We start from the raw sequence: 14768 nt of genomic DNA on the forward strand, positions 1-14768 counted from the left end.
AAGAATCAAGATGTTGTATTAGCAAAGTCCACACAATTAAAATGCTGTGCAGAGAAACCCTCACTAATGCAGTAAGAAAGTGAGCCCAAACTCATACCCAATAAAAAGACTGATAGTCTTTGTATGCAGTCACTACAGTTCATTGTGCTGTTTTTAAAGGTGAACAGTTTAGAAACACGCTGTTGAATCTTGATGTATTTTAACTCACTGCTTCTGCATTTTTCTTTTGTTTTTGTTCACTCACAGTATGTTATTTGTTGCTGCTCATCCAGGCTTGTATTTAAATAATTCTAGAACCAGAACTTTTGTGCCCTGATAAATTTTAGAATTGAAAGAGAGTGTACCTTATCATGACTGCAATTCCAGATTTTATAGACTTTTAGACCAGGAAGCAGAGTACCCAAAATTAAAATACTTAATTTTCATACAAGTACTTCATAAATGCATCAATAATATTGTTACAGTGACCATTAATACGTAGAGTGCCGTCTCTTTATTATGCTCAAACTACTGGAAATAAATCCACACAAAAATGTTTTATATTTCAGTCTGCTCCGGAAAATTTAACCAAGATTTTCTTTATTTCAAAATGAGACAAATTAGCCGACGGCAGACATCTCGTTCAAAGTCACATCTAAAACTTCTGGAACTGCTTCTTGGCTCCAGCGGCCTTTGTCACTTTGAGGACGTTAAATCTCACTGTCTTGCTGAGGGGTCGGCACTCCCCGACAGTCACAATGTCTCCAACTGTGACGTCTCTGCGGAAGACAAAACAAACAAAGAAAAAAAAAAAAAAAACAGTGCAAAGGGGAATTTAATATGGGTATGCATGTCCAAAAATAAGTTGACAGAAAATGTTGTCATACTGAAGCAAAGCTGCATCAGTTTTTGCCAAAGGCAGTGTCGTCAGAGCTTCCTGAGCTTGGAAGACCATCGTGAGAAAAAACATCATATGCAGCAAAATAAGAGGCTTTGAAGGAACACAGTTATTAACTAAAGGGTTATTTAACAAAACATAATGTGAGGTGCTATACCTAAAGCAAGGTGACAGATGGACCGAGAGGTTCTTGTGCCTCTTCTCAAAGCGGTTGTACTTGCGGATGTAATGCAGGTAGTCACGTCTGATGACAATGGTCCTCTGCATCTTCATTTTGGTCACCACACCTTCAGACAGACAATGGACAGCATTTTGTGTTATACCACTTTCTCTAGTCATAAAATGGCACTGGATAGATTTAGAAAACTGCTCTTAGAACTTTTGTCACTAGACTACATCAGTGTTGCCATTAGGCATTGTCGTCAGAACCCAAAGGGCTTGGAAGACCATCGTGAGATAAGCATCATTTGCAGGACAGTGACAAAAAAGGAAGACATGTGGTTTCTAGTAAATTACACTGTTCTGGTTTCATTTAAAATAAAGTTAAGTTTAGGACGTCTGTAAAAACACTTGTCTGTGCTACGAGACATTCAACTGACCAGAGAGAATACGGCCACGGATGGAAACATTTCCAGTGAAGGGGCATTTCTTGTCAATGTAGGTGCCTTCAATAGCCTGGAGAAAAAAACAAACATGTTACTGTATATGAATAAGTGATAAGACTATCAAATCTAACATGAAATCATAATCACAAGTTTGCATCAGTGTTGCCAAAAGGCATTGTCGTCAGAACCTTGCAGGCTTGGAAGACCATCGTGAGAAAAACATCATCTGCAGCTTACAACCAAATAGTTTTAAATGTATTTAAACGTTTGAAAAATGCCTTGAAATGATTCATTTACCTCTCTTGGTGTTTTGAAGCCCAGCCCAACACTCTTGTGGTAGCGAGGAAGCTTTTCCTTGGTCTCCTTGCCACCATCTGTGATCAGAACACGCTTTTTGTTCTGGAAGATGGTAGGCTGCTTCTGATAGGATCTCTCGGTCTGGTCAGAAATACAGATCAGCGAGTTAAAGCTTTGAAATAGAAATCACATCACCTTCACCACGCATTTCTCTCACACGCCGCCGCTCATTAGTCGACTTAAGACTTACTTCCTCTCACTAAACCTATGTTCACTTTTGGTTAATATGACATGCAGCCTAACAAGTTACAGAAGACGTGCCTAAAAGCTAAGACTTAACACGCACATCATGCAAAGAGTAGAAGCCGTATTAATAGGGAATGGTAAGTAATAGCACGCTAAGCTAACCAGGCTACCATTCCGGCTACTTGAGCGCTGCACGAGGGAGTACAGAGGAGCAAAAAATGTTGACTATAAGCGCGTAAATGTAGTTTGAAGTGACTCAGGAACAAATATAAGAACACTATAATGGCATATACTTAATTCTAGATGAGTAAAATGTTTATTAAAGTGTAAATATGTCGATTTAAAGTCACCACGCCGTTTTGCCGAACATACTTGTGCATCCGCCATCTTTGCCAGCCGAGTCGTAAAGAGGCCTGTGTATGCGCGCGACGGACGGAAGACACCGAGGTACGGGAAATGACGTTCATTTAGGCGAGGCTAAAAAAAGATTTAACAGACTTTTTTTGGACTAAAATTACAGAGTTATCGTACCACTTTACGTGCGGTAGGGGGCATTATAGTTTTTCCCTATTTCTGTTGCCTATAGTTCTATTTGTATATTTGTAAATTAAACTAGAGGGAGAAAAAGTGAGGGTGGCAAGTGCCGCCCACTGGTACGAACAAATAACTGTTATCACGTGATTGCACGGGAACCAGAAACGACCCAAACAGAAAAGAAGATGGCATCACACCCAGGAGGAGGCGATCAAGGTAGTAGCAGCTATCGTCAACAAATAAAATACATATATTTCGACTCTGACAGTGTCGGTGGGAGTCCGATAGACACAGATAATGTGGCGCTTTAACAGTTAACATTTAGTTTGCCGCTTTATTGCTTGCTAAGTGTATCGTTAACATGGATAGGGCTTAGCTTAGCAAAAGTAGCTAAACGTTAGCTTTTCGTTAGCACTGCGTTGTGTAGATGTTCGCGTTACAAAGAGTAAGCAAACGCGTTTGACCGAAAGCGAAACGTACACATTTGGAAACGGCATCCTTTTGACATTAAAAAAAAATGGCAAATTTCCTCAGTTACGACAGTGTTGAACGCGAATTAACTTAAATTAATACTATCAACTAAATAACTAACACCAGATTTGATGTATTGCCTTTGTATATGTTACGGACAAACAGGTGTCTAGAGTTGAGTTGAACAGGAGATATAAATAATTTACAAAAACAATAGTTTTAAAAACGTGTTTAAACTAATTGTTACGAAAAAAATACCTACGATGAAACTGAGAATTGACGTATAATTTTTCTGTCATCTAAAGTGATCTCATAATAATTTGGCGCAATGCTTCTTTATCAGCATTTGAGTCATCTAATGAGTGTCTACCTTTGTCTTTCAGGGAATTCCGGAGATCAGATACTGGAAGTCGGAACTATTTTGTTACAGGAGTGAGTACACACTACACTCTTGGGTAGCAGTTATATGTGGAATATATCATTTTTGTGAAGGAAATCAACTTGATATAAGGGGTTAGGTGTAAGGAGTTTGAGTGCCTTTGTTGACTTGTTTCAGAAGGAAGAGCTGATCACCTACCAATTGCAAGGCTATTTGTTTGATCTTCTAGGTTGCATGTCAACATAAATAGTGAATCTCATGTTGACCTTGACACATCTGTCAGAGTGCTAGTGTCCTAACGTTGGGTTAAAAGTGCTTTGGCACAGAGAAAATATGTATCATATGTGAACGAGGTTTGTTGTAAGAAAACACATTCAACGCTCAAAGAGAGTAGTAAAGTGCTATATATAAGTAACAGTCCATTTTGAAAGTGCTAATGTGCCAAGGTCCAATGATGACAACCAGCTTAGGTAACCAGGTCATCTTAACCCCTTCACTTTGGTTTCTTGCTGTTGAACTAGAGAAAGTGTAAGATGGCTTACTGTTGTGTATTTGTGCTGTATAGTTTCATCTATGAGCGAGTTCAGAGGCAAGGAGATGGCAATAAGGCAGTGACGAGAGAACAGCTTGGTGGAAGCCAGCTGACTGACCCAAAACATAAGAAGCTTGCTCAGTGCCTGCAGCAGATTGGAGACGAGCTGGATGGAAATGTAGAGCTCCAAAGGTTGGTAACTTGTCTGTGTGCCTCTTCAGGCAACTTTAAAGGCGTGGAGTATTATGATATGCAAGTTTGTTCAACTATAACTGTAATAACTTAATTATTTGCTTACCATTATTCAATCTTTTTCCCTAGAATGATAAATGACTCTTCGCTTTGTCCCACAAGAGAGGTTTTTATGAGAGTGGCCTATGAGATCTTTTCAGATGGAATATTTAACTGGGGCAGGGTGGTTGCACTGTTCTACTTTGCATGCCGACTCGTTATCAAAGTACGTGAAACTGCTATGTTTGGTATTTTAAAATTAATAAATAACAAAAGTAAGGCATGTATTATTGAATTAAAAAAATCTAAAGATCTTCTCTTTACACCTTTACAGGCTCTTGTAACTCAGATTCCGGATATTATCAGAACCATTATCAGTTGGACCATAGACTATCTCCGGGAACATGTGATCAACTGGATCAGGGAGCAAGGTGGCTGGGTAAGGAGCAAACTAATAAACCTAATTTATTAGCAATAATCTATGTGTCCATATTAAATTTCCTGTCTTTTCGGCATTTTTAGGAGGGTATTCGCTCCTACTTTGGCACACCAACATGGCAGACGGTCGGAGTTTTCTTGGCAGGAGTCCTTACCACTGTTCTTGTCATTCGCAAGATGTGAGGGGCAGCATGAAGAGCAGAGAGGAGAAAGACAGCAAGAATTACAATTGAGGGAAATGGCACAGGAGGAAGAAGAATGCAGAAAGAAATACACTCAACAGGAAGAACTTATCTCGAATTAATTGTTCTTCATTTCTGCCTCTTATTCATATGTAAGAATTGGGAGTTGGACTAATAGCGCTGTTGCACTCAAGATGCCTATGCCACTGGGGAAGCGAGCTGTGCAGGATTACGTGCACAAAATTGAAGGATGGGGAGAGGTTGTCAAGACTTGAACAAGGAATGCATTTTAATTTATTTATTTTTTACTTGGTACACAAGTCACTGCATTCTGTTTTCTACCTTAAATGATATTATGAGAAATGTTTTGATCAAATTAAGAGTTTCCCTTGTTTTGTTTAGTTTTTTGCTATTTTTTTTCACAGAAATTGCCTTTCTGCTCTTCCCACTCTCTCCATCCTTTACATCATTGTCTGTATGCTAGCCAATCCACATTCTCATGTATTTGTGAGTGTTCACTGGTGTAAATCTGTAATGTTCTGCTGGCACTGAATGTGTAAGGTGGTCATATTCGATGGAGTTAAAGAGATATTTTTGCGGAAATATTTAGAAAACGGTATATACTAAGAGAACTCTGATAAAAGTTTGGGTTTAATTAACCCCCAGTTCATTTCTCTTCTTCCAGTAGGTGCAGCACCCAATTCTTCTATATAAAGTTATGTTTACGTTTAACATGAATCATCAGATGGTTAAAAAACAGTCAGATAATCTCTCTGAAAGGATAGTAAAAGAACTGCAATCTTGTGTAATATACAATCATATGGTGTTTGGGGGCATTTTGACCAGCATTCTGACCTTAACGTGACACTCAATAATTCTGTTACTTCTCGGTGTTCTTTTGGTCTACTGAAGGTTTGACGCTGCAGACACAGAAAGCAATGGATTGCTCACAGATTCTTACCTCACTTTACACATATTCAAAGTACTGTATTTTGTACGTGAGTTATTCAAACTGCGACTTTGTCTAAACAGCAAAAGTCTTTTTATACGTTCTTCTTGTTTGTCAGTGCCTTGGTGGTTTTTGTTTTCTTTTTTAACTCTGAAATCATTTTGATATTCTCAAGTTTTCACCTTTTCTATATCATATTTGTAAGAGTAAAATTTCCTTCAAGTCTCCCTTGAAATCTTTTTGCAGTGACTTTGTATGCTGTAATATTAAAAATAAATCTTTTAACTATTATCTGTAGCTGTGCTTTAATCACACACAGAATGTTGACTATACTAAAAAGGCTTACAGCAGTATGATCTCATAAAATATGGCTCAGACTTTTTGCCATCAGTCACACCCCCTACTTTTTCTTACGTCAGTAAATCAGCATACCAGCTATTCCTGTTTTCCTGTTCCTAGAAAATGCATATGTTGCTGGAAATGTAGAGACAAATAGAAACTTAGTCTCCCGAGAGGTGTTTGAACTTGTATAGATCAACACAAACAATGTGCTAGTTAGATTATACATTAGTGTCAATTTTTAATGCAAAGTAAGACGCCAGGAAGCACACTGATATTATTTAATGTCCAAGTTAAGACATCAACCTTTTCATTTTTATAAACATAACCCAAGGCTTAGTAATCCAAAGTATAGCCTTCAGATAATTTTGGAGAAATGGTGGATTATCAAACTGGTAAATAATCTTTAGATATTAATAATGTCTTCTCTGGCATTAGCCTTGCTCTGCACCAAAGTTTCTGATAAATATGTCATAGTCATCAGTCACCAGACTAAGGCCTTTCTTTTATCATTATTATTATTATTAATTAAAGGATATTGGATATAACCTTAAAAGGCTGAAAAGTAAAATGAGACCAACTTTATCCTAATAGGAAACCATTATATTTATTATAGTAATAGTAATAATATAATTAGTAACTATATAGCTGTAACTTCTAAATCATGTGAACTATCAATTTATAAGTATTACAAACTTGTTTTTTTTTATGAAATAAAAAGAGAGATCAAACTTTTTTCACAGACTTCACAGTTTTCTATTTATTGACTCAACATAAACATTGACACATGCAACATTACAAGACACAATGCTAAAAATCAATCCTCTTTTATATTTCATTTTATTTTTAATTTATGATATTTTAGGCAAAAGCAGTTTGTTAAAGTGGAGGCTCACAAATGTTTTATGGTCCCTCACACATCAACAAAAGCCAAAGACACTTGTTCGAAGCACAACATGAAATGATGAGCGGTTAATATGAAATTGCAGCTGGAATAAAGTAGCTGAGGGCTCTATCGAGTTTCCAGCATGCCATCTTTGATTCTCCATCTCCAAGAAGTGCTGAAGTCTGGAGCTGGAAAACAGCGGAGCTCCAGGCCGGACTCTTGTACCTCCTCATCGTGACCAATCTGCTGGCCGTGCTCAGTTTTCAGTGTGTAAACCCTCTCAGAGATCTAAATCAGACACAGATAAACGTCAAACTAGTATAATCTTCTATTTTTTCTACTTAAATGGACAAACAACATATACTTTTTGGATATAATAGTGTGGGATTCTGTGAGTATACCTCACCTGATCACTGATTCCAGTGGCAATATGGCCCACCTTCACCCGACGCATCTCTCTGATCCGGATTTTCTTATCACTAAAGTCTCTGATGCAGACATCCACCCCTGGACCAATCATAAAGCAGAGTGAGGCACATGACCAAAGAGAAAAAAAATTATATACAATTAGGTATCATATTAAACAGAAGAGCTTTTTATCTCACCTTCAAAACAGCAAGGTGGTGGCTGCTGTGTGTGACCCAGGAAATCCAAACTGAACACCTGCACATCTGGCTGGCTATTGTAGGAGAAGACACCGGAGCTGAGGTCGTCTCCTGGGCTCAGAGACCAGCGGCCAGAGTCCTGGAAAAAGGGGAACACAAACCAAACAGTAGGTCTATTATTTCTGCTGTTAACCAAAACAATAGGCCGCCAGAGAAGTTCTTTTAAAAACTGTTCGCCTAACAACATGTTTTCCCTGATATTTTGGCTTTATTTCTGCTCTGCATTTTGATTTACCTTTTTGTCCAATGGTTCCCAGTTCGAGTAAGGGTCACTGCTGAGGCAAGACAACAACTGCTCCTGCATCTCAGCAGAATGAAGCTGGGAGAGGCTGCTCAGATAGAAATCTGCAAACAAACGAAAAAACAAAAGCATACAGAGTTCAAGCATCTGCCATACTTAACACCTGAAATTAAATACAGCTTAAAGAAAACCTCACCTCCAACCAGCTTCCGTAGCTCAAGTTCAGGTACCGTGGTGATTTTGTTGTCCCTCTTGTGGCTCAGCTCCGAGATCAGCATTTGTGGTTCATGAGGCGAGCCTCGTTTCGATTTCTTAGAATCAGCGTCTGCCTCTTCCTCATCAGTCAGTTTCTTTGTCCTCCTCCCTGTTGTGATCAGCTTTTCCATGGACTCTTGGTGCATCTCTTCATCCTCAAAGTCAGCACTGCTGCTGATGAGTTGCATGGAGTCACTTGGTTTGTTGGTGTTAAGCAAGGGCTCTAAATAGGGACCCTTCACTGGGTTGGTGAGTCCTCCAACTGCAATCAAATCAATAAAAATTAAATGAACTTATGTACCTACGATAAACTGATTAAAAAATGTATAGCAGGTATTACTAAACTCAATGTGGTCAACTGATGGTCACTAAAAAGAGCATTCCATACCATATAAATGCAAAATAACAAACTCTCAATTGTCTGTAAACTCACTGCTGAAACCACCATCAAGCCAGATGCAGTGCAGATTTACCTTCTCTTAGAGCTCTGTCAGTTTTTTCTCTGAGGTCAGTTGCTGATGATCTCTTCAGTGGATCCTTCTGGAGTCCTGCTTTTATAACTTCAGCAGTGAGAGAGCCACAGTCAGGTGGGATCTCTCTCAGAGGCGGGGGCTCGTTAGCAATCTGTAAACCAATCAACCAAGGAAATTCAGTCAAGGCTTGATACGAGTACTCTAAAGAACAAACATCTGTCAATAAAGTATTCGAAGAATACCTTCAAGTAAAGGCGACAATTATAGTATCTTGTCCAAGGCTGACAACCATTGAGCATGTGCAGTAACATACAGCAGCTGCTCCACACATCTGCTTTAGCTCCGCGGGGTTCTCCTTTTATTATTTCAGGGGCCATGTGAGTCTCTGTGCCCTTCAGATCTGTAATCAAATACATTGAGAAAATTGTGAATTCGGACATGTAAGTGGAGAAATTGCACATCTTGCCAAATTACTCAGTGACAAAGTATTTACCTTTGGACCTACTGAGGCTCTGACCCTGATTGTCGAGCCTTTCGGCATGTCCAAAGTCACATAGGAAGGTGTCTCTACCATCGTCCGACAGCAACACGTTGTCGGCTGTGAGAAACAAGTAGAGTCAGTAATCCATTGCATTAATCTGTGTGCTGCTGTGTGATGTCAGTGGTGCTTGGTTGATTTCCATGACTTGTGCTGTGTAGTTTTTAGATGACATAATTAGAAACAGGGCAGCTGCTTAGACAAAACAGTCTAAGACAAAGGAGCCAAATGAATGGAAAATATGAAGTCACACAGGGACAGCTGCTGTGCTAAACTCTTTAATGTGGAATGGATGTGGAAACTAGTCACAAACCGTACGCAGATAAAGAAGAGATGTGGTATTATTGTCTAGCTTTTCCTGAGAAATTACAGACAGCAGATGGCGCTTGAGATACACCACAAAACATGTCTTGTCAGCTCTTAAGATATTCTCTGTCTTTTTTGCTCTTCCTCAATCTCAGTTTCTGTTCTGTTTTTGTGTTTCCTTTGTTCTTCTATATAACCCTTTCCACTTTATTTTCATCTTCTGTATTCTTTCTGTCCATTGTACTTTTTCTCCTCTTCTTCTCTTTCGAACTACTTCCTGCTCTTTGTCCCATCCCCCCCCCTCACTCCGTTTTGTTCTCCCTTTCTCTCTCGCTCTCCTGATTTTGTGCACATGCGCCGTGTCTAGAGAACAGCAGTGAGTCACACTGTGGGAAATTCCCAGCCCGTCTTTTTCTCTGTGGTAATCTGGTTTCACAACCCAGGTGCTTGAAGATCAAATCTAGACTGTATCTATGACACTTGTGTTCCAAACAACAGCTGCGCATAGACACAAAATCCTCTGATGAGAACTAATTACAAATCTGACTTTCTCTCTGTCTTTTTTTCAACTTTCCACTACCACAACAAGTAAAAGTCAAGCTGACACATTTCTTAGTTTTACTGTTATTACTATTGTTCTCTAGCTGTTAATGTTCATAATGAAAGTGTTGTGAGGCAGTGTCAATATCGATATATTGTTACTTTTTTGGATTTAACATTTACATTCCATACTTTATCACTCGACAACATCACCAATATTTAGGAAGTCACAGGAACAGTCCCAGTCATTATTAATTTGTACATTATATAGAGATAAAAAGTGGATAAAACTTAACAACTTCACTTTGTGGATTTATTTGCTGTTGTAAATTGATTAAATTACACTAAATTTCTTATAAAAGCTCACTCTTAAGATACGTGTCATGTTCAGTCATAAAGTGGGCACACCAAACATCATAAATATGAGGCTAACATTCAAGTCATCTAAGATTTCAAAGGTATGGTATTTGTATAATATACCTTTAATATCGAGATGCACCACCCTTTTCTTCACTAAGTACTCCAACGCTGTTAAAACTTGAGAGTGGTAGTGGAGACTTAAATCCTCTGGCAGTCGACCACGTTCCACTATCAGCTGGCCCAAAGAGCCTGGAATAACACAAAATGTTAGAGCGGAACAAAGACTGCTGTCTTAGCAATATTTACCAACAGAGAGCATCTGATTAATCTTTTCCTCTGGGTTATGGCTTGTAAAGAAGCCAGCACTTAATGACAATGGAAAAATGTGTCAGGTATATCAATGTTTATCAGGAAGGGAGCTTGCGTCACACGTTTGGTGCAGTTTGGACAAACACTCTTTGAGTAAGGTCAACAGTCATTTCGAGCATCCCAGAAACACCCACTTCCGCATCTCAACACTAATCACATCCGTATTTTTCTGCACTTGAACTCAGTCGACTCAAGTTCCATGTACTGTACATGTTTGTGCACTTAATTGATTCCATCTGTTTCTTGAGTTTAAATGACAACAGGAGTAGTTAGTATCAACAACATACGCTGTGTGTGAAGGGAAGATAGTGGGATTGTTTACCAGCTTTGTGTTCCATCAGAAGGACGACATTAGGCCCCTCTCTAACCACTCCAAAGAGCTTCACCACATGAGGAGATCTGAGGGCACTCCACGCACCCACCTCCTCACTGTTGAACCTCTTCAGGGCAATCTTTAAGAAAAAGATGGAACGTAAAATACTAAGATTATGTACATACTTTTATACAAGACTGTTTTTATACAAATCGATATGCTGTAAATTACCTTTTTGGCAGCAAATTTGAACCCACTGTTCACATCTTCAGCACTGTGTACTTCACCATAGGAGCCTTCCTTGATGAAGTGCTGGAGGACATACTCTCTCCCTTCTTTGTATTCTGAGTCCACAGGCTGAATTTTCTGTCAGGAAGAGACAAACAGGTTAGTTTGGTTCAGCCACTTTTCAAATCAAAACATACCGAAGCAAGCAGACTGAAGCAAAGCAGAACTTACTTCATGATAAAAAATGAGTCCCTCATTGCTAACAGAGTCAGCTTCCGAGAACTCGTCTTCGTCTTCCCTAGTCTCCCTCTCCACTTCTTTGAAAAATGGCCCTGTGTAGCATGGATCCCCCTGACTGACAAGGCCTCTGAGCCCAGCAAGGGCCAGTGAGCAGTCTCCCACACTGCTAAGAGAGTCTGAGCTGCTGTTGTGCTCATATGACCGAACACTGGAGAGGTTACCCAAAACTGGCCAGTTCAAAGGGGAACAGCTTGAGCCTTTGTTGTAAACTTGTTGGCTGTAAAAAGAAGCCCTTCGGGCGTCTTCCTCTGAGCTTTCAAAGCTGCTACAGCAAGAGGTACTGAGATCGCTTCTCTCTTCAACAGAAGAGTCCCCCTACAAGAAGAAGAAGAAGAAAAAAAAAGTTCTTAGACAATATAGTGTTTACATCCTCCGATAAATTTGCTCTAGGCTTAAAAATTCAAGGCCGAAAGAGGCGGGGCTGTTGGAATTCAATGTTTCACTTCCACAATTTAGGAAGGGTAATGTTTACATGGGAACTTCTAGAGATTAGGACCCTATTGTTGAAGATGATTTAAATTCTTTTAACAGCACAGCATACTAAATATTAACACATTTTTGAATCCAGTTTCATAGTCAAGACTCAGAGAGATGTGAAGAGTAACCTCACCAGGATCGGGATCAGAGAACTTCCACTTTCTTGTTCAGGCACTCCAGAAGGCATTCGACGTCTCTGTCGCTGCTTGTCCTTCTTCTTCTGCTGCTTCTTCCTCTTCCCCTTACGTTTCTGTCTCCTATGGGTACTCTTTCTTGAGGAGAGTATTGATGTGCTTGCTTCCTGGATGGTGGCCATTGTTTGGCACGCCACATTGTTTTGGTCAGATGAAAGACTTCAAAAGAAATTTGAAGAAAGCAAAAGGAATTTAAGGCATGTTTACACAATTCAGCACAGACCCTTAAACAGAAATTTAATTTATAATGCGGAGAATGTCCCCAAGATCTTACCTGGTGGTTAAGCATTTAGGGAAGGCACGGAAGGAGCGGTCATAACAGGACGGGCTGAACTCTTGGGAGTCCTGGGTTTCACCTAAATGAGCACAGTGTTAATGTAAAATTGGCTCACAGGAAAGTTCATTGATGTGATACACTATAAAAATAAGATATATTTACATTCTGCCTGAGCAACAATGGTTGAGGTCTTGAACTGCATTTCTTCCACTTGTTCTGCAGTTCCATGTGTCAGGAGTTTAGTGAGTTTATCAGCAGACCACTTTTGCGTAAATCCCATTTTGCCATCCTTCCCCTCATCTTGCGCCTCCTCAGTCTCCTGCTCTGCATTGGAGCATGATGGATATGTCCCCTTCAGGTCAGCTTTTGGTGGTCCAGTGAAAGGCGCTGTTGAGTTGAAGAGCCTCTGTCTCACCGCCATGTTATCTTCTAAATCTGCAAGAGACACAAGCAGCTGATAAATAACGATCTTCCTTATCAACTGTCTCCTGCCTTTATGTTTTGTCTTTAATCTTAAATAAGAGTTAATCAATTTCGTTTTAGTTATAGATGCCAGGGTTGTTTGTGTGGCTATAACCAGAGAGTTAAAAGTAACTTTTTTAGTATTATTATTTAAATATTAATTAGTGAATTTGTCTTTGGTCGAGGGCAACATATTTGGCTCCTTTATAAACCGAGCTTTCGATTTTGATGAACACGTTACTTCAGAGCTCACAGTGCGTGATATTTATTCAGTTAGTCAGATGCTTGCTGCGACTCATCAAGAGTGACCTTTAGAAATGTTGTGAAGTTTGTATAAGCATAAACCATTTCTCCAAAATGTAACAAAGGACTTTTATCTGCTAATGTGAGCGTGGGAGTGAGGATACCTAAAAAGGGGAACAAATGGATTCTGAAAACTAAACACATCTCAGGTTAAAGGTTGCAATGCATTTTGCTGTTTGTTTTTGTTCATTTTTTCTTAATTTTTCATTCTTAGTATTTTTTCAGTTTGCATCTATGGCACACTTTGCAAATACTTTCCACGGTGCCATTTGCCTGCTGTAATCGAGCACAACAGAAAAGCTCATAAATCTGACTGAAGATCCGACTGAAAGGTTTACGACGGAAATATACACCCATGCATAAACGCAAAAATAATTTGATATGCTTCATTATGGCTCGTTTGAAGTTTAACATATTTTACTGCGCCACACATGGTTAGGAGCGCAGATGAACTGAAACTGTGAAATTTGAGGTGGGCAGATGAGACAGGAAATTAAACCCCGGCCTTGTTTTCACAGTTGCAAACTCTGTCGCTCAGTGCATGCAGTCTGTTTCAGTCAGAGGAAGTAACCTAGGCAATGCCTGGGCTGCACAGCCTGGGCTAATTTGAAATAAAGATTTGCATGGCTGCCTGTTCACACCTTAAAAGTTATCACCAGCACAACAGGTAGGACTGTAAAACCAACACAGGAAAACTACATGCAGTTTAAAAGGCACAAACTGAGAACTACATTTAGAGCACTACAGTTGCAATTAGTTGCATCAGTTTGTCCATTACACTAGCAGCTTATCACACAAAGATTAAGCCTAAATTCTTGACTAAAACAATCACATGCACACTACATGCTTTTGCTGCTGACAACACCAATAAAGTATAGATACAAGTAACAATACAGCAAAAAATAACATCAAAACATAATCAAAATTACGTTAAAGCTGTTTGAGTTTATTAATGATACTACCTTATACGCAGACTTCATGCACCGCAAGATTATCTAGAGCGAAGCAACTCAACTGTCACTTCCGTCTTAAGACGCTGCACCACCACACCCCAATGAATTTACGTGGAAAGGAAATAGAGAAAACCCCACTGCAACAAACAGGCACAAAAACAGACTCTGTATGTGTGAGCCGACGTAGCGGGCAGACATACCAATAGATGCCAGTCTGAACTGCATTCTCAAGTATTTGTTCTGAATAACCTGTCATCGACACGAACTAGGTGCTCCGTTTGCGTGCCTTCATGTTCGACTTTTCAGTAACGACTCGGCTCAGTCGCTGCCGCTTTGCTTTCTGCTCTCTTGATGCTGGCTTTCAGCCAACTGGGGGGAGGAGCTGGCTGACTATGACTTATGGGAAATGCATCTACACTTCCCCATATTCCCCCCTCCTTCTGCTCCCTCTAACAGGGCTGGTTTACTTGCTCTGCCCTCTTGAGTACTACCAATTAAAGGATCAGGTTTGCTTATGGGTATGGTGACAAACATAAAATGTGAACTAT

The 14768-nt window shown here is 39.6% G+C and overlaps 3 protein-coding genes and 3 non-coding genes across 7 annotated transcripts; 1 reads left to right on the plus strand and 5 right to left on the minus strand.

The window, feature by feature from the left end:
- Positions 1-465: 465 nt before the first annotated feature.
- Positions 466-2447, minus strand: rps11 (ribosomal protein S11). Its single transcript, XM_085352699.1, has 5 exons — positions 2398-2447; positions 1780-1920; positions 1477-1552; positions 1035-1164; positions 466-758 (listed from the first exon to the last, which is right to left on the minus strand). The coding sequence occupies exons 1-5, from the start codon at positions 2410-2412 to the stop codon at positions 635-637; spliced, it is 486 nt and encodes a 161-aa protein (XP_085208825.1). The 5' UTR covers positions 2413-2447; the 3' UTR covers positions 466-634.
- LOC146633999 (small nucleolar RNA SNORD35) lies at positions 873-957 on the minus strand. The gene has a single exon (XR_014906176.1). It is a non-coding gene; the product is annotated as a small nucleolar RNA SNORD35 (small nucleolar RNA).
- LOC146634000 (small nucleolar RNA SNORD35) lies at positions 1266-1349 on the minus strand. The gene has a single exon (XR_014906177.1). It is a non-coding gene; the product is annotated as a small nucleolar RNA SNORD35 (small nucleolar RNA).
- Positions 1630-1713, minus strand: LOC146634001 (small nucleolar RNA SNORD35). The gene has a single exon (XR_014906175.1). It is a non-coding gene; the product is annotated as a small nucleolar RNA SNORD35 (small nucleolar RNA).
- A 286-nt stretch (positions 2448-2733) lies between the features above and the next one.
- Positions 2734-5930, plus strand: LOC146634002 (apoptosis regulator BAX-like). Of its 2 annotated transcripts, XM_085352701.1 has the most exons (6): positions 2734-2775; positions 3414-3462; positions 3975-4133; positions 4263-4398; positions 4507-4611; positions 4695-5930. In XM_085352701.1, exons 1-6 carry the CDS (start codon positions 2745-2747, stop codon positions 4791-4793), a joined length of 579 nt encoding a protein of 192 aa, XP_085208827.1. In that variant the 5' UTR covers positions 2734-2744; the 3' UTR covers positions 4794-5930. The 2 variants fall into 2 exon arrangements, with proteins under 2 accessions (XP_085208827.1, XP_085208826.1); XM_085352700.1 differs by lacking the exon at positions 2734-2775 and having other exon boundaries at positions 3359-3462.
- Positions 5931-7054: 1124 nt separating this feature from the next.
- On the minus strand, positions 7055-14565 carry map3k14a (mitogen-activated protein kinase kinase kinase 14a). The gene is made up of 16 exons (XM_085352702.1): positions 14421-14565; positions 12665-12937; positions 12500-12581; positions 12165-12384; positions 11486-11869; positions 11258-11392; positions 11036-11165; positions 10465-10593; positions 9094-9198; positions 8843-9000; positions 8601-8751; positions 8069-8389; positions 7867-7976; positions 7572-7710; positions 7373-7473; positions 7055-7254 (listed from the first exon to the last, which is right to left on the minus strand). Exons 1-16 carry the CDS (start codon positions 14443-14445, stop codon positions 7093-7095), a joined length of 2625 nt encoding a protein of 874 aa, XP_085208828.1. The 5' UTR covers positions 14446-14565; the 3' UTR covers positions 7055-7092.
- Positions 14566-14768: the final 203 nt, after the last annotated feature.

This window comes from Diplotaxodon limnothrissa, linkage group LG4, assembly GCF_057381915.1.
Source record: "Diplotaxodon limnothrissa isolate DT_005_m linkage group LG4, D_limnothrissa_male_GT1.1, whole genome shotgun sequence".
Lineage (NCBI taxonomy): Eukaryota > Metazoa > Chordata > Actinopteri > Cichliformes > Cichlidae > Diplotaxodon > Diplotaxodon limnothrissa.

Excerpts from the sequence above, each read along its gene's own strand:
- rps11 (XM_085352699.1), bottom strand. Across the intron at positions 1,553-1,779 it reads GCTTCAAAACACCAAGAGAG|GCTATTGAAGGCACCTACAT; the intron begins GTAAATGAATCA and ends TTTTTTCTCCAG. Across the intron at positions 1,165-1,476 it reads CCGTGGCCGTATTCTCTCTG|GTGTGGTGACCAAAATGAAG; the intron begins GTCAGTTGAATG and ends GTCTGTCTGAAG.
- LOC146634002 (XM_085352700.1), top strand. The coding sequence starts at position 3,359 with ATGCTTCTTTATCAGCATTTGAGTCATCTAATGAGTGTCTACCTTTGT. Across the intron at positions 4,399-4,506 it reads CATGCCGACTCGTTATCAAA|GCTCTTGTAACTCAGATTCC; the intron begins GTACGTGAAACT and ends ACACCTTTACAG. Across the intron at positions 4,612-4,694 it reads TCAGGGAGCAAGGTGGCTGG|GAGGGTATTCGCTCCTACTT; the intron begins GTAAGGAGCAAA and ends CGGCATTTTTAG.
- map3k14a (XM_085352702.1), bottom strand. The coding sequence starts at position 14,445 with ATGCAGTTCAGACTGGCATCTATTG. Across the intron at positions 12,385-12,499 it reads CCTAAATGCTTAACCACCAG|TCTTTCATCTGACCAAAACA; the intron begins GTAAGATCTTGG and ends TTTCTTTTGAAG. Across the intron at positions 7,711-7,866 it reads GGGAACCATTGGACAAAAAG|GACTCTGGCCGCTGGTCTCT; the intron begins GTAAATCAAAAT and ends CCCTTTTTCCAG.